This window comes from Phalacrocorax carbo, chromosome 5, assembly GCF_963921805.1.
Source record: "Phalacrocorax carbo chromosome 5, bPhaCar2.1, whole genome shotgun sequence".
NCBI lineage: Eukaryota > Metazoa > Chordata > Aves > Suliformes > Phalacrocoracidae > Phalacrocorax > Phalacrocorax carbo.
The window spans coordinates 70,046,187-70,064,362 of NC_087517.1; the positions used below are offsets into that span (position 1 = coordinate 70,046,187).

General features: G+C 55.1%; 1 protein-coding gene across 1 annotated transcript; it reads right to left on the reverse strand.

Moving 5' to 3' along the window:
- Positions 1-918: 918 nt before the first annotated feature.
- Positions 919-18,171, reverse strand: DDB1 (damage specific DNA binding protein 1). Its single transcript, XM_064452992.1, has 27 exons — positions 17,986-18,171; positions 16,889-17,037; positions 16,678-16,794; positions 15,134-15,355; positions 11,768-11,882; positions 11,559-11,656; positions 10,026-10,184; positions 9,530-9,613; positions 9,230-9,346; positions 8,548-8,650; positions 8,307-8,382; positions 8,117-8,225; positions 7,755-7,933; positions 7,492-7,655; positions 7,292-7,399; positions 6,741-6,948; positions 6,457-6,552; positions 6,094-6,205; positions 5,385-5,508; positions 4,853-5,017; positions 4,337-4,431; positions 4,009-4,179; positions 3,205-3,314; positions 2,827-2,996; positions 2,409-2,511; positions 1,873-1,996; positions 919-1,696 (listed from the first exon to the last, which is right to left on the reverse strand). The coding sequence occupies exons 1-27, from the start codon at positions 18,044-18,046 to the stop codon at positions 1,613-1,615; spliced, it is 3,423 nt and encodes a 1,140-aa protein (XP_064309062.1). The 5' UTR covers positions 18,047-18,171; the 3' UTR covers positions 919-1,612.
- Positions 18,172-18,176: the final 5 nt, after the last annotated feature.

Here is an 18,176-nt window from a genome sequence, read left to right on the forward strand (position 1 = left end):
ACAATCCCCCCGTTGCAGGGAGCAGCAGCCAGGCCCTCGAGCTGTGAGTTATCAACAGAATCCAGCATCGTCAGTGCTAATCGATGGTTGAGGAGGACGAGCCTGAGACCCCGCATCCCTCAGGCTCATCCAACCTCTGCTTCGTGCCAGTCCCAGCGCAGGCAGACCTGCACTAACCCCTCCCCGGGGCGTCCGGTCCCCCTCCTGCCCGCAGGGGAGGTGGTGGTGGAGCGAAGGATGAGTCTCCATCACACACACATCACTCACACAGCCAGGATGTGAGCAGACCTGAGGCTCACAAGGAAAAGGCTGGGGCTGTTCGAGAAGTGGCTCCGGCTCCCATCCGCTCCGCTAACGCCGGCCGCTGCCAACGACAGGCAGCCCCGGGGTCCCAGGAGGGTGGCGAGGGCTGGTGCGTCGCTGCACCGTCTCCGCTCCCACCGCTGTGCGACTGTCACCACACGAGCTGGGCCAACAGGCTGCCGAGAAGCGCTTCTGGCTGCAGGGGAGAGGCAAGCCGCAGAGACAAGCTGCTTCTGCAGGGATGTGCGCAGTCAAGGTCTTCTCAAAAAGTCAGCAAAGGATGCGCTTCCGCATTAAAGGTGCCAGGAAACGCCGCTGCCACCCTGCACTAGGCTGCATCAAGCGAAATTAAAATTTCTTGAAGTTAGAAGTCATAAAAGTGCGTCTGGAAAAACCAGACACACGTCCCAGCACCTGCCGATTGAGCCGCTGAGCCTGCTGCTGCCCACGCAGCTCTCGCCACACACGGGACCGCGGTTTGACATGGGGAACACCTCCCGAAACTGCCGTGGCTGGGGGAGAGCGGGGTCACCCCGGCCGGCCAGGGACACGGCTCCGCACTGCGGGTCCCACGCCCCCAGTCCCGACGAGGAGCTCGGCGCCAGGCGACAGAACTTTCCTCTTGGACTACTTTATTTGGTAAAACTCAGAAACCAACAACTGATTGAGCTTCCCAGAACTTCCCTCTCCCTGAGCGAGCCACAGATCCTGTGGGGAGAGAGGAGCGCACTGTCCTGCTCAGCTTCGTCACCCAGATGTAGAGAAATCCTCCCCTTCCATGCCCGTATGTCTCACCAGCCCCAGACGACTCCTCCAGCCCTCAACCCTCACCCTAGAGGCAGCTTCGCTTTCTCTTTCAAAAAAAAACCACAACAAATTGAAAAGAATCAAAACCAAAACTGGAAAAAAAAAAAAAGCCAAAAACAAAACAAAACAAATCCAAAAAAAGATACTAAAAGACAACAGCGAAGAGTGAATCCAGGCAAGGGCATCGCATCCGAGCGCTACCGGTCGGTCACCCACCGGAGAGCGACCAGCGAAGCCCAGTTCTGGGACAGCAGCCGAGTCCGCAGGATTCCGTGGTGAATCCGAGCAGGCGATGACATGGTGCCTGACCAACACCCCCCCACCCCCAAAATCCCTAGCAAGCTGGCTCCCCTTCAGAGACTCCTTCCCCCACGTCCCCTCGGGCAAGGGCCACCACCGCTGGTGTTCAGCGCAGCCGGCCGGGGGTCCCCAAGCTGCAGGTGGGGAAAAGATTCCCTTGCTCTACGTGGAGGAAGGTGCTTGGGAACGACCCCGAATCCTGCTAATGGATGCGGGTCAGCTCCTCCACGATCTTTATCAGGTCGTCTACGGTGGCCTCCCTCTTCATGCCGCTGCCATCGTCAATCTGCAAGGACAGGAAAGGCATCGGAGCATGGAGACATCAGCAGGTGCTAAAGAACATTCCCAAATCGTTGCGTTGTAGGAAGGCACGGATTTACTGATTCACTGCAGCCTGGATTCTCGAGCAGGGACCCTACCGCTAATTCTGAAGGGCTGAATTACTCACATCACCCATCTCACCTGCAAGTTTGCCACCACCTCCTGCATCTTGGGCCTGCTGATGTCCAGGAAACTTTCAATCAGGTCACCGTCAATAAACCCCGTAGCCGGTTCTGTCTTGCGTTCGGTGTGAAATGATCTCCAGGTGCTACCGTCAAGGAGCCAAATCCGCACGGATTCACACCAGCCCCGGCCTACGGGCGCAGGCAGCAGCTGCCCCAGCCAGACCGACAACGCCACGTCAGGAGGATCACAGAATTTGTGATGTTTTTTGATCACAATTTATATATTTCAGAATGCGAACCACGTTTTCAGGGCTACCACAGAGCCAGCTTCATCCTCAAACCCTACAAGATAAGATTCCTCTATACTGCGGGCACCTCCTCTTCGAGCACAAAGCCCCTGGCACCTGGCAAACACACTACCACCCTCTCCAGCTGACGTACGCTCCCACCAGAGATAAACCTCCCCCACCCCACGCCTGGCTCAGGCCAGGTTCACAAGCCGGCCCCCCGCGCTGGCTGCCACAGGCTCCTGACTGAACTGCGAAAGGATATAAGGAGTGCTCGATCTTGCCCACGCTCTTGATGACTTTATTCAGCCTGTTCTGCATGTCCAGGAGGAGGTTGTACCAGCTCTCCGACAGCGAGGTCACCAGTCCTGCCAAGGGTAAAATGGAGGTGAAGGTTCAGGGCTCACCCCAGGGCGTCCCAGCAGCTCCCAGCAGGCAGGGACTGGAGCTGTGCTGGAAGCTGGTGCCTGGGAGGGCCGGGGTAAGGAAGGAGTTGCAAGGAACGGCAGCACACTTTCCTCTCCTGGAAGTAATCCAGAGAGAAAAGCAGGTTTCTGAGGGGAGTACGGCACAGAGCGTCACTCGCCTGTGGAAGAGGGGGGATGGAGACAAGAGGAAAACCCAGCCCAGGTTCAGCAGCAGGGGAGGGGACCCGTTACCCTCCCGCTCAGGCTGACCCTTACCAATCATGCCATTGACTGTGCCGAAGAGAACGGAGCCCTGCGTTGGTGTGGACGTCTCACCCAGGTTCTGCATGACCAGAGACCCATGACAGAAGACATTGACGAACTCCCCCAAGTGGGACAGCCCCACCTCCTGCAAGTGCTGGCGCTCCTCGTCGGTCGTGGCCGCACTGAAATCCAAAGCACCCTGCTCAGTCTGTGCTGGGGTTGACAGGAAAGCTTCCCCTGCTCCCACCTCGCTGCTCCTCAGAGCTGGGCATGACAGCTTTGCTGCCTGACACACACGCCCCCGGTAGCTGTAACGCCGAGGAGCCAGAAGGTCCCATCACCCCATCCCTCCCATCACACATCGCCACGTCCCCCTCGCAGCCAGCTCACCTGTCCTTCTGGCACACAAACAGATTGAAAGCGTTCTCTGCTCCCAAGAAGTTGTCATCATCCAGGATCTCCACAGCACTCATCCAGTTTGGATTGAAGTCCCGGGCAATCTGGAAGGGGACAAGAGGAGAGGCAGCGTGCACAGATGGCCTGTCCTGCGATCCAGCATCTTCGTTCCACCCAACACCAACACTCAGGAGCAAGGTGGGATCCAGTCTGTCCCTCTCTGCTACGTGAAGCAGCTGAGTGTGAAAGGCACCAAGTGCCTTCTGGAGACAGCCCTGGCCCGAGCGGCACTCGGACGATGCCAGGGCTCTCCTGGGGCAAACGCAGACCAGCCTGTGCCAAAGCCATGCCCAGAGCCATTCTAACAATTCAAGTGCACAGATTGTCTCAGTGCCTGGCCCACCATCCCCCTGCTACGCTGCACTTGCCGACAGAGAGGCAGCTACTGTCGCACTTAGCCATTCCAACTGTACAACAGGCAGCCCAGATGGCAGCTCCCCGCCCCTGGCAGGCAGCAATCACGCACCCAAAGCCTGCTCTTCTCAAGGCTGCTGATTCGTTGCCCAGATTTCCTGGAAACCCGGGGATCCATCCCTCCAGAAACCACAAGGTTTGTGTCTAAAAGCATGCCCAGGTGACGCTGCCCCCATTGCACACCTGCACAGCCCTATGGGTGGGGCGAGCCAGGCTCCTCCTTTTATCACCTTAAATACTGTTCCCGCTGCCCAGAGCCTATTGGAAGAGGCAGCACAGGCTCCCAGCATGCCTTCGACCAAGACTGTTTAACAGCACGGATACCTCCTCGAAGTTTCCTTCCATGGGCTTGTACGCAAGGAGGAGGACAGACCGCATCAGATCTCCCACAAGGATGAAGTCTCCCTTGGTCTTCAGGTAGAGCGCCATGATGTTGTTGTAATGGTTGCACTCCGTGCGCAGCTCCTTCTCCGCTGTCCACTCATACAGGCGCACCTGCAGGAAGGGACGCAGCTCTGAGCCAGCGGGCACTTGCTCACACCCATGCCAGCCAAGACACACTCCCCAGCAGAGGTCAGGGGCGCACAGCTGGAGCAGCTTCCAGCTCCAAAACACACTCCCAAAGCAAGACAAGGTCTTGCAAGAGCCCTACCGTGCTGTTGATGCTGGCTAACAGCTTCCCGTTGAACTCCACCATGGAATACACAGCCCCCTTGACCTCCTTCTCAGCCAGGCTCTGCAGTTTCCCTGGAATAAAGTCATGAACCACCCGATTATTTGCCCTGCAAGGGTGGCAAGCCCAGGGGAGCTCAGACGAGCTGCTCTAAACGTTGCTCTCCCTGGAAAGCGTCTCAGAGGATCTGTCGGCAAGTAACGCAGGAGTGACACGACAGGAGGGGCAGACACACAGAAAGCAAACCCCAGAATCCAGTTCTGGTGAGGGATTCTTGGGCTCGTCTGGGAGATGGGGGGAAAGGGAACATGCTGTGACGGCCTGCAGCAGAGTAACAGCACCTACAGATCCTGTCTGTGGGCAGCTGACAGCAGATCCCTCAGGAAAAACCTCTCTGCCTGCTACTGGGATGAGCTCCTCAGGCCTGAGAGAGCTCACGTCTCTGATCTCCCTCAAGCAGCTGGACTTGGCCATGTGAGAAGACCTTGCTCTTACCGTCAGAGTAGTGGAAGACAACGATGCGGCCCTGTTTGGGCTCTGCCTCCTCGGGATATACCATGGCGGTGCCCACGATGAAGTAGGTGTTTGGATCCTTGCCAAGCTTGCAGGAGACCAGGCTGAGGGCGTACTCGTTTTGCAGAAACTGGTGAGCGTGAAGCACTGTGCAAAGAGGGAAAAGCAGAAATAAATGGGTCCCCCTGCTTTGCATCCTGGCAGGCAGCACCTCCACGTGTGGGCAGAGCAGCTTGCCTAGGAGCAGCTGCAAACTTAAGATGTTCACGATGGCTGCCTGGAGATCGCCTCTCCTGTTCCTCACCACCACCTTGTGCCATCAAAAAACCACTATGCTTTATACCTATGCCCTAGAGCTGACGCTCCTCCAGGAAAAATGCTTTGACTGAAGGAAACATGCAAGATCACAGATCTTCGTGAGACTGTGAAGATCACAAGTCTCAGCCACGTGCTGACGGGCTCATTCTGGAGGAGAAAACTGGACTCGGGTATGGCCAGCATTTGGGATTGGTACCTTCGAAGGTGTGCTGATCTATGATGAGCAGGTTGTGCACCTCCACCTCCTCTCCAAAGGACGTCTCATGCGGCGCTGTGCTGCTGGAGAACAGCTTGCTGGTGCTCACGCTGCTGGACAGGGCCTAGGACACAGTAATATCGGTCACACCCTTGTGCTACTCGGCACGTCCTCGCACTGCTCCACACGGGCTGAGGCAGCCGGGAACCAGGAGAATGAATGGGAGAGAAGACGAAGCAAGGAGCTCCCAGGACCTGAGTGAAGGGACACACTCCCTGCACCAGCAGAGGTGTGTGACATGCATGGCAGAGGTAGCACTGCTGAACAGCATTAATAGAAGAGTTTATGCAGTATCGTGGCTTCCACCAGAGCTACTGCCTGAAGGGGACTTGCGCCTGCATCCCTGGGGGAAGGAAACCACCCGAGACCGAACAGAAGCCTGTACGGGAAAGCAGCAGCACCCAAAACCAAAGGTGATCTGACAGAACAGTGAGCGTGCCAAGGCTGCCAGAGAGCAGCACAGAGCTCCCTTCTCACCACCACGGAGAGATCTTACCACCCCATCTCCTCCCAGGCTGCCAAAGGGAGAGCTTGCACTCAGAGCTTTGGAAAAGAATATTTTCGAGGGAAATCTGCATCACGGTTTGGCCTGAGGGACTATGATACCCATAGCCCGGAGCTCAGGGACAATCTAGAAGCTACCCCTCACCTGGGTGCTGGCGCTGGGTCTGAGCGCAGTGGTGCCCCCACTGGCATCCTGCACCTCAATACGACTTGAGAGCACACCAAAACACTGCGATACCTCTTGGTAGCAGATCTTCCTGCAGGACAAACAGAGCTGTGTGGGCAGGAGAGCCAGGATAGGCCACTCCAAGGAGAGCACAGAGGCTCTGGAGGCAAGAGGCAGAGCTCCTCACTTGCCCTGACTGCTCTCAGCACAAGCCACCAATTCAGTCTGCATGCTAACCGAGCCCACGACAGGAACGCTGACTGCAAAGTCTCCCCCCAAACCTTGTCCTGTGCAGCAAAGCACGGGATCTCAGGCCAGGCTCCCTCCCACTACTCAGCTCACCTGGGCGATTCATAGAGGGGCACCGTGCGGATGTGCAGCTTCTGGATCTCGTCAATGGTGCCGATCGTCAGGGTGCTGTTGTTGGCCAGCGCCAAGCTGCACGGGGAACAAAATAAAACATGAGCAATGGTTTTCATAAGGTGGGTGGTACAGCAAGAACCTCCCTGTCCTCCACACCCCTTCAAAACTGATCCCAGGATCCCCTTTGCTGGTCCCAGGATCCCCAGTGCAGAGTCCAAGCCTTCCCCCCACCCCGTGTCACATCAGGCAAGGTGCAGGCTCACCTGTCGGGATACCCGTCTGAGTTGAGGGGACACATGTAGTTCACCTCCTTCAGGTTGACGTTGGAAAAGACCAGCTTGTGGTTACTGCTGTAGATGACGGTGGGGCGGTCGGAGCAGGCAAACACATTGGTGGTGGACAGAGAGCGGAAAGTCCTCAGGACGGTGGGCTGGGTCCCAAGGGTCACCTTTTTCCGGTCACTGAGCAAGCCTGGGGAAAAGGAGCGCCGGTGTTAGGAGCTGCCGCAACGGAGCTCGCAAGCACAGGCTGGAACACCTTGGGAAGAAATGAGTGCGGGTAAATGCATGCTGCTGTCAGCACAGGGCAGCAGAGGAAGGGATGTAAGCCTCCATCTCCCTCCTCCAGAGTCTGCTGGAGAAATTCACCAATCCCCAGCGCCCACAGCCAGTCCCACCCGAGCATTACCCCGTCACAGTGAGGAAGCGAGAGAGATCTCTCCAGAAGGATGAAAGAAAGCATGTTTAGCGAGTAAGAGGGCACAAGTCCAGTCACCCTCTCCAGCAGCCTGCTCGGTGCTAGGCCCTGTAGTCACCTGTCTCGAGGCTGAGCCCAAAGTAGAAGAGAGCTCCATCCCCCAGGGCACACAGAAGGTAATGGCTGCTCTCGAAGGTCGTCATCAGGATGGAGCGAGGGATAATTTCTGCAGGGAGCAGAAGAGAAGGCTGATGTCACTCATGACTCAGCCAGGTCAGTGACCGCTGCCACCACCCAGCAGCCCCAGAAGAGCCCTACCTCCTCCCAGCATCTCCTTGTGCAGCAGTTCAAACGAAGGCAGCTTTAGGATGCGGGCAGAGATGTCAGTCCAGAGCCCGATTGCACACAGCGGTGACATGCCGTTAGTGTCCCCCAAAGGGGTGATGTCCAGGCAGGCAACTTCATGCTCCATTTCTGTGCAGCTGGCAGGAAGGAGGAAGCAGGCAGAGGTGTAAGTCTTGAGCCCAAAGACAGACAGCAGAGGCTGAGAGGCCTCAGGCCAGGACATGACATGCACCCACCTGATCTGTCTGAGCTCCTGGGGTCGGATCTCCAGGTAGTACAGGGCTCGTCCCACAGCCACCACTACCTGGTTACTGTTACAGGAAGCCACGCTGATGTTCTTTCCGTTGGGCTCTTTCCACTCGCTCACCAGGGCTTTGGGCTCCTGACTAACCAGCCTCACAGAAGCAGAAGTGATCTGGGGAGAGAGAGAACAGCTCTGCTCAGAGCCAGACCACCACTGCCCTCCAACATCAGCCCAGGGAAGTACTGCAAACCCTGCCCCTGATAAGCAGCGCAGATCTAGGTTAGCCCCACAATAAGTAAGGGCTGCAGGGTCACCATGAGACACACATCTGAGTTTCCCCAGAGCTGGCATTACCTGAATCAATTGCTGATGTGCCACATTGCCACAGAAGAAAGTCTGCTGATCATCCACAAACCCCGTGAGCTCTGTCTCTTCTACTTCCTCTCCATTTAACATAAGAACCCTGAACAAGAGAGGGAACTCCTGTTATATCACGTTCCAACATGTGGCTGAGAGCCTGGCTCAGCGTTAAGCCCCACCTTACCTGGTCTGGCCAACAAAGGACAGAACCAACGTGTTGTCCGTTTCACGATGAGAGTCCGACCTCAGGGGCCACAAGCCTGCAACAAAGAGAGGCCACGTCTGCTCACAGTGACTATTCCAAAAGCTGGCGGGTGGCAAGCCCCCTGCCCCACACCCCAGCCTCAGTCTGGGCACACGATGTGTCCCCGCCAGGCCCTCTCAGGCTGCGGGTTGTGTTTGATAGCACTGAACTGCTCACGCACCTTTAATCCCCGGCAAGTCAATGCTGGCATGCTCATGAATCCCAATGCCGTTCCGGATGATCCGCAGTGAACCCTCTTTAAATGCACCCGAGCATGTGACCAGCTGGAGGAAAAGCAGGTGATCTTAGATTGGATATTAGGAAAAATTTCTGTACTGCAAGAGCAGTCAGGCCCTGGCACGGGCTGCCCAGATTGGTGGGGGAGTCACCATCCCTGGGGGGGTTCAAACACCGTGTAGCCGTGGCACTTGGAGACGTGGTTTGGGGGACCTGGGGGTGTTGGGTTGGCAGTTGGACTTGATGACCTGAGAGGTCTTTTCCAAGCTTAACGATTCCATGATTCTACCTTTTCCAACCATTGGTGGAAGGCTTCCCCACTCCTCCTCGTAGTGAGGGGTTCAGGGGAAGATGGGGTAGCCAGCTCCGCTTCTCAGAGGAAGCTTTTGGCAGCTGATCCTTCCCCACTGCACGAAGGGAACCCCCTCCTCATGAACAGGAGTTAGCCTCCCCACTCATACCACTCTTCAGTCTAAGACCTTGATACCATCCCTGCACCTGGATAAGACTCTGAGATCCTCCAATAAATGGTTTGTAGACTTTTCCTTCCACGGACAACCCAAGCAACCATCTGACCAGCCCAGCCTTCCCCAGCACTGAGAAAAGAACAGCAGAATTAACGTTACCTGCCCTTGGCCTTGTCTCTCCAGGTCTACCACACACATGTCGACGATAGGACCGAGGTTAGTGAAGGTCTCCATAGCCACCACATAGGAGCCCTGCTCGTTGCTGTCCACGTTGAGCTAAGAAGGAACATGATCATCAGCTTTCAACAGGCAAGACCAAGCAAGTGGAAAGGGTGCAAGGCAGACAAGGAGAAGAAAGGGAAATTTATCCACATACACCTCTTGAGGCCAGGACGGAAATAAATATGTACAAAATCCTGTCTGAACATGTACCTAAGCCAGAAGACAGCTGCCACGTACCTTCACAAGCTGGGAATCCCCAAGCCGAGAACCGACAAACACAACTCCATTGTCCAGGTAGGTCAAGCACTCTGCAATGGATGTCTGGGAATTGAGAAGATGCAGATGTACCACCAGCAGCTTGAAAAAGACCCCGCCTCGCCCCACACACGCCCCATCTGAGCTGCAGCCCAACAGGAAGACCCTGGGCACAGGAGGGGAATTCAACCCCTTTAAGAAACCCACAGAGAGCCCAAACTTCTCCCAGGAGCAGCACACAAGTACTAGGTAAAAAACTAGGAAGAGGGTGTAAACTTTTAAGTGGCCAGATGGGGAATTTCCCAGCAACTGACAGTTCAGAGCTGTGACAACTGTGAAACTTCAGCCCACCCCGGTCTCTAAAAGAGGCACCTTTCCAGCCACTCAGCCCTCAGTGGAGCATTTCCAGCCTGCAAAACCTCCCAGCCCCGCGGCGAGAAGCGACAGGGATGGCACGCACGACGTGGCCGAGTCCTACCTCGCCAAGCAGTTCCACGCGCAGGTCCTTCAAGGTGACAGTGCCGTCCATCTGTTCCTCCTTCTCCAGGAGCAGCATGAAGAGGCGTCCTTCCATGTCTCCCAGCAAGTAACGCGACCCGTTGGGATCCACACGGTTGTGGCACACAATCGTACTTTGCTGCACGCGAAGGAGGAGGGGAATTATTAAGAACCCATTGAAACAGCCCCAAACAGGGATCTAGCAAGGACGTACACACCAGAAGGGAACAACCACATCCACAGCGCACCAGCTGCTGGCTGTAACCACAGCAGAGTCCCTCTCCTCCTGTGTAGGGGGAGAGGGCTGGATTCACCCTTCAATAAACTGTATCGGCGAACACAACCAGAATCTGTGGTCAAACAGTCTCGATTTCAGTCACTAGGAAGCACCTCATGTTCCTAAATTAAACATGTCGCTAGCTTGTTCACAGCCCAGGAGAGATGCCATCAGAAAGCCTGTTTTCCTAACGCTGGGCCTTCCACAGATGCAGGGATGCTATCTGGGACCTGCAGAGCTCCAAGCCTGCTGCACCTCAGGACCCAAGCTCTGCAGGCGTTTTGCTCTGTTGGTAGATGCTGCCTGGCCTCCTGTCAAAGTATTTGGTTTCAAAAAAAATCCTGATCTTGCAGACCTTTATTGTATGCAAACATCCCCCTGGCCTTGAGTACAACTGTGCCTGCACCCTGCTTGCAGGTCAAGGCCCAGATCTGTACGCCAGCAGAGCACGGGAGACTCGCTCCGCCTGCTCCAGTGTAACAGACTCTCCATCAGAGCCCCAGCAGCGGTCTGAGAGCCTGTAGGCATTCAGTCAACAATATTAGTATCTCTTTACCCAAGATTTACAGCTCTTTTCTAGCCTGTCATTACTTACAGCTTAAAAAGGACCTTTTGATCATCGCTCAAGCCCTCTTTCAGCCCCAAGTGGCTCCTCAGCCGTGCCATTTGTGCTTCCTGCACCATTTAAATGTGGGAACTGGCCCTTCCCTCCAACGAAAACCACAAGCTCAACTTCTGTCACAAACTCTGTTAAGTCTTTTTTATCTTTGAACAAGTGCCCCAATCATACACCAGTGGACTCAAGTCTCCAAGGGGCTCATTCATATCTTCTGCTGCCTGAAATGAAACCGGGCTCTGGCCTGGACCCACGCCCAACCCACGCACTACCTCCCAATTAATCCCTTTCTCTGAGGCCCAAACAGGATTTCAGCTTTACTGCACCATTTCTGAGCACTCCACAGAGAGCATAGCCACACACTGCAGCGCAAGCACACGCTGCCACCAGTACAAGGGTCACGCACGTCCCTCGGTCCCCAAAAACATGGACCAAGCATCGTGTGAAACACCGACACTCACCAAACCTCTGGGAGTAAGTGGCCCTATTAAACGACACCTGGAGACAAGAGCAGTTTAAATTCTTGACTACAAGTAGCCCAATACCTTACCAGCACTCAGAGACGCCTGGGAATGGAGGAATGACACAGAGTGCATTTCTAGATCCCAGCAGACACTCACCTTGATGATAGGTGGAGCTATAGCGAGGTATTTATCTCCGTTGTGATAGGTGATAGACTCCTGCCCAATGATGATGGCACCTCCAAAAGGCTCTGGGACTGTGCAGGAAAGAAGACAAACGTCTTATTAGAGAACCTGTGCAGCACAACTGAGGCATTCAGCCTTGAGAAAGAAACGGGAAGGAAGATCTTTTACAAAGAAGGACCAACCTGCGATGACCATGGAGGCTTCAGCCTCTACGTTCTCCTGCTTCCAAGGACCTTTGTTAAACTCCTTCTCGCGCAGGGACACCTCGTACGTCTTGACATGGCGACCCTGAGGGTCCTGAAAGAGAAGCCGACGTAGACTGACGACAGAGGCTCCAGAAGAGCGACCTGCCAAGCGAAGAGACTCCACCTCATCGCCTGCAAGAGCAGCGTCACCAGCGAGCTGCCGAGGCCTCCCACCCTGCCCGCCTCCTCTTCAGGCTCCCTCAAACTGCACACGTGTCTGAACAGACACACGCTCATGTTATCCCTAACTTTATTATTGAACAACCTTCGAATAAAGCCCTGTGCCAAAAAAAGACTGAAAAGCTATTTTTTGCATTTTTATACACGTGATTTTCTGGGACTCGTATTGCTTTGACGCACAGCTCTACAAATCTGGGCACGAGCGGCGCTACGCAATATCGCCACCTCCCCCAGCTCCAGCAAGGCTTTGAGGAACTCAGCTCTGCCGTAGCGGCGCAGGTGCCACGGCAGCTGAGCTCCCATCTCAGTGCTCCTCAGGCCTTTCAGCCTGGTTTCCGGAAGAAACATAATCTTCTTGCTGAATAATCCCCCCGACGGCTCTGCCACTCCAGTAATTCCTAGCCCCGTGGGCAATCACAACCAAACCCGACGTGCGCAGAAGTCTCTGAGGCAGCGAGTCCACGGAGGCTTCACTGAAATACGTGGTGGGTGGAGAAGAGGCCCCCAAATCAGCACCCGCTATGGGAAAGGTGGTCTCTGCTAGCAAGCGCTTGGGAACCCACATGGGGAAAAGCCGTATGGGCACCCAAAGCACAGAGAGGGCTTTGAACACAACCCACCGACCAATTTGACGTCTCAAAAGCTAAGACAAGGCTCTAAATCACAGGGAGCCGGGCTTCCTTAGTCACGCTGTTCACAGAACTACTTAAAAAGAGCTATTCATCTTTTTATTTATCATGTCTCGCCGCTTTCCAGATCTGAGTAAAAGTGGTTTTTTCCCCTCCCTGGAGCCATCAGCTCTGTAAACACACACTCGCAGGAAAGCTGGGCACCTCCTGGCTCACCCCTCTCAGCCTCTGCTGCTTGGCAAACGTCCTCAATGACGGCGCTCGGAGCCCGAGGTCCTGGCGAGAGCCAGCAGTGCAGCACCGAGGGGAGCAAAGAGCAAGGCTGGCTGTCACAGAATGGGAAGCCAGGAGAAGAAATAGCTTTGTGGGGAGGAGAAAGTTGAATTGGGGCTGTTAAAATGGCAGAGAAGCCATTAATGAAACTTTTGACATTTCTGGACCTTTTTACTCCAAACCACAGCAGCTGTCAAGCCTTTCTTTTATTTTTATGAACTTCCCCTTTTTGTGGTCTCTTCCTCTGGTTTCAGAACTACACAAAAATTATCTCAGACACAGCTCTTCTATTCAGGCCAAATCCTGTGATAATGATTAATAACTTGAGAAGGAATCAAAGCAGCAGCTTGGAAACGTTCCCCTCTCCACACACACGCAAGTCAGACATCCAGGGACCAAAACAAAGCCAGAGTTTTATGTAAGGCCTAATGAGTCAGACAGAACTTACTTCCCGCTCCTGCTGCAAGGATAAAATTCGTATTAAGAGCATTCGACACGGAGCAAGCTATTAATTTACTCTTTACTCGTACAATACCAGTTTATAACGAATGAACCACTAACAGATTTGCTCTGATTTAATCTGTAAAGATGTCAAATATCCAGGCAAGCCCTTTTTTACTTGCCGGCTCCACAGGGTGACCAAACTCCTCCCTTTACGATGCTCTTGAGCACCGAGTGGAAACGGGCGTGCTCCTGCCCAGACGTTGACGCCGCGTTTAAGAATTTCTCCAAACCACCACCCCTCCCTGCCTCGGTTTCCCCAGCACGCAGCGGGAATAGTGCTAATCGAACTCACAGCGCTTTTCAGAGCAGCACACTGCCACGGCTAGGCTCCCTAGCTTTGGGGAAGTCACCCAGGCAGCGAGGCAAAACCAGAAATACGCAATAAGCCAGCCGCCCTCAGAGCGTACTTCTAGAGCAAACACCGGGCTATGAGCTTCCTTTCTGACGCCAGGTTTCAAAGTCAGCGCGGCTGCGTGGGATAAAAAATACGGTCCCCACATACACTCCCCAGTCGCACAGGAAAAAGAGGGCCACGTGTTGTGAAAGCGTGCACGACGCAGCCACCAGGTCGGGCTCCACTCTGTCGTGACCCCCTTCTCCCCTAAATACAGGAACAGGAGTGGTTTTTGTAAGAAAACAGTGCTCGTTCCTACGCTCAGCTATTGCTAAAAAGTCCTCTGCTTTTTTAGGTAGGCCCTCTGAATCAAACCCGTTTTTTTCCTTTTTCATGCACACCATTAAATTGTCACACAAGCGTCTGCCAGGTGAGCAGGACGGGTGACAGCTGGGGACACTTCCCAGTGAGGCTGAAGAGAGCACGCTGTTCAGGTGACAAGGGAGAGCACCAGCTACCCGCAGGGCGAGGGAAGAGCGCTGACCTGACACGGAGGGCTCTGAGCTGCCCTCCGACCCCCAGTTACATGATGACAAAGTGATTTCTGCCCCGTGCCTTTAATCAGTAGCTGTTAGGGGGGTTCAACAGCACCCAGATGGGGAATAATCAAGTCACTGCTGCCACGTGGTTAGCAGCTCTTCTGGTATGAGTTTGCCACTAAGAACTACACTGAAGCGGAACTAAATTCACAGCAGATCCTATATGCTGCCACCCCAGGAAGTTTCAGCTAGGCCTAGGCTAGCCTGGAATTTGACAAAGCAAAGATAATCCCTCACCCAGTCAGCACAGCAAAGGCTCTTTAGTTGAAAATAAGCATTTAGAGAAGAGCCTACAAACACTGCCTCTGTGAGGACCCAGGCGATGGGAGAGGTTATTGCCCATCTTTACGCTCCTGGAGCGGCCTCCCAGATACCAAACAAGACACATTGCCTTTTGTTTTTTTTTAAAGGCACTGCTCAAGTCTCACAGCAGTGCCTATAGGAAACAACTGACTCTGGCCCTAATCCACTGGCTCAGCACCTGCTGGAAAGACCCACGTGCTCCTCCCGAGTGTTTAACAAGGAACCGGTCTCACCCGAAGCATCGGCTGCCCAGCTCTCCTGTGGGAGAGCGTGGCTTCCTCTCTCCCAGAAATGGACAAAAAGCAGCACAGAGGAACACGGACTTTCCTCGGCTACTTTCCTCTGCCCAAAGCACTGCCTTCTGTTAGCTCCAGGATGCTGCTGCTGCTCCAAACCCTCTAGAAGCCCTTTAGAGACCTTGGCTGGCGCACCAGCAATCTCCAGCACCCTCCGCCTGAGTCACCGATCGAGAACAAGGTACCTGGTAGACGAAGCAGATGGTCGGAGCCTGACAGCCATAGAGAAACTTCACATCGATGACTTGGAGCTCTTCCAGGCGGATGTTAAAAGCTTTTAACTCCTTGTTCTCCCGGTCCAGGGGAATGACCTTGAAGAGTCCATCATAGAGGCGCAGGCCAATCATCCGGCACTCTGGGTCAATGATGCCAATTATGCCGGTCTCTGAGGGACGACCGATGCGGTCCTGAGCGAGAGATCCGTTGAGAGGGGAAAGAGGAAAGGCGATTAGTGTCAGAAAAAGATCCCCATGCAGGGCTTGAGAGTAGCAGGTACAAGAGAACCCACCCTTTGGCTGAGGAAGGACTCCCTGCACACCTTCCAGCAGGCTTTACAATACCAGCCAGCAAAGCAAAGGCGATTCAGGCATCTCCTGCCTAAAGCAGCAGGTCCTTTCTACCCAAGAGCCTGGTAGAACTCCCACAGCACACACTTTCTCTCTCCCAGGAACCAGGCGCTCCAGCAGCAGACCCTGCAACTGGTTTTCTAATCCCGACTCTCTACTGACTGACCTCAGAGAAGCCACATTGCCGCCCTGTGCCTCCGCTTTGATGGATAGCAACGCTCTCCACCGCTGCGAGGTGCTTTGATATCCGTGACCAAAAACTGCCCTCCAGAAATCCGGTCCTTACCACCCTCCACAGCCCCCTCAGCATTACTCGGTGGGGGCCATTATCAGCCTCTCCATATGTCATGAGGCAGAATCCTGGCACGGGAAGATTAAGCACTTTCCCCCAAACACACTAACACGTTACTGACAGGACGTGCCCACCTATAGCTCCTGCACAGAACCCCCTGCTCAGTTCTACCAACAGTAAATCATTGGAAGCTCAGCGCCTGGAAACAGATGGAAGATATTTTGGCTTGACAGCTGATGGCTGTTAACTAACATAAAGCCAAAGAGACCTTCTGACCTGCTCAGAAGGCGTGATTTTAACCCCTACAAAACAGAACAACGGAGAACATCTACAATTATTAACAACGCTGTATGGCTATGATGGTAAGAGTAACCTTGTCAGTCGTGCTTCTGGTATGCAGCGTGTAGAGACTGGCCACGAAATACCGGAGGAGTAATCTTCCAGGGAAAATTCTACCTTATATTGAGTTTTGACCACTAATTCTCCTTACAGCAGGAATAGAATCATAGAATCAGAATCATTAATGTTGGAAAAGACCTCTAGGATCATCAAGTCCAACCGTCAACCCAACACTACCATGCCTCCTAAAATTAAAAAGTATCTCAAATTAACCTTAATATTTTGCAAATTATGCCAGGAACACAGTTGTAGCCGTGTCCTCGGCCTCTGAGCCCGAGACTGACTCACTGCAGGCAAAAACCTCTGGAAATACCAGTGGCAGCAGGCAAACCGTACCAGACTCAGTGGTAGGCAAAGAATCGTATGTAACAAGGCAGAAACCCATCACCTAGGCACACCCTCATCACTGGCAAAGTAAAACCATCTCTAAGAAAGGGAATTGGCCCCTTCCAGGTGCTGCAGCTTCACTCACCTGCACATTGCCATGAGCACGGGTTATAATATCAATGCTGTCCCCGTTCTGTTTGTACTCAAGGATGCAGGCATTATACTTGGCTGTCAGGATGAACAACAAATCCTTGCTCTCCCCCTACAAAAGCAGAGCAGGAGGATGTCAGAGCCAGTGGCCCCGGTGCGCCTGCCCTCGCCAGCTGGCGGCAGCCCCCTCCCCGCAGCGCACCCACCTTGGGGCGGAAGAGCTCCATGACAGCCGTCTTGCCATACATCCCCACCTCCTTGACGGGCCGCAGCCCCTCCGCTGTCACCACATAGATCTCCAGTCGCGTATTCTTGGCAATCAGCAGGTTCAAATCCTCTGCCGAGGTGAAGTGCCCTGGAAAACGGAGAGAAGAAATCACTGTTGACCTGCAAAGAAGCGACGAGGCAGCATCTTGAGGTGCTCTCGCTAAACAACCTGCAGGAGCCTGCTGCTCCTGGGGAATCTGGCCCCATGGCTCAGCCTCAGACGGAGCTCCAGCCTCCCTGCGGCACCCCACAAGGCCATGGCACCCCGAAACCCCAGCAGATTCCTCCCACAACACCCATCTCCCTCAGCAAGTGCCTTCGCTGAGCTCTGATTTCTCATCTTTCCCCTGGGAACCTCACTCCTGGGGGCCCTTTTCCACCACACCCCATCTCCGGAGTACACTGCAACACCCCAGAACACCTCGCAATAAAGCAAGATGCAGAGACAGACACCACGGCCACCTCTCCCTGCAGCACCCCAATCCTCTGCTGCTCTCTAGCCCTCCCCCAGGAACCCCACTTCACCCCAGACACCCAAACCCCACTGAGCTCTCAGAAATCTCAAGCCCGGCCCAGATACCCCAGAGAAACCCCACTGCACCTGCATAAACCCAGTGCCCCACAGGAAACTCAAGACACCCCCAGCTCCCTCAGTGCCCCACAGCACCCCGACAAACTTTAAGGCCCCCCCAGCTACGCCACAACACACCTACGAACCTCAAGGCACCCCCGGGGCTCACACAGCCCCCCCAGATCCCCCCCAACACCTCAGCGCACCCCGGGGCACCATACTGCACTCAGAGCCCCCCCCCCCAGACCTCCGGGAATGCCTTGGCTCCCTCCCCCGGTGCCCCACGACCCATCCCCCCTGTGCCCTCAGCACCCCACGATCCCCCGGTTCTCCGCTGAGCCCCGGGAACCTCAACGTGCCCCAAGTCCGCCCCGTTCCCCCCCCCCCCGCGCCCCCCAGCCCCCCGTCGCTCCCACGGCCGAACAGGCCCCGTTAGGCCGGGGGTCCCGGCGCCACCACCGGTACCGGTAACGCAGCCGTTGACGGCCGTCGGCTTTTGCGCCGTCACAACGTAGTTGTAGGACATGGCGGCGGCGGGGGGCGGGGAGGATTCGCAGACCGGAGCGGGAGCGGGGCAGGACGTAACGCTACACCGGGAGCGGGGCCTGGCGCGGCCTCTCCGCCGCCGCCGCCACCGCCCCTTCCGCCCGCCGCCG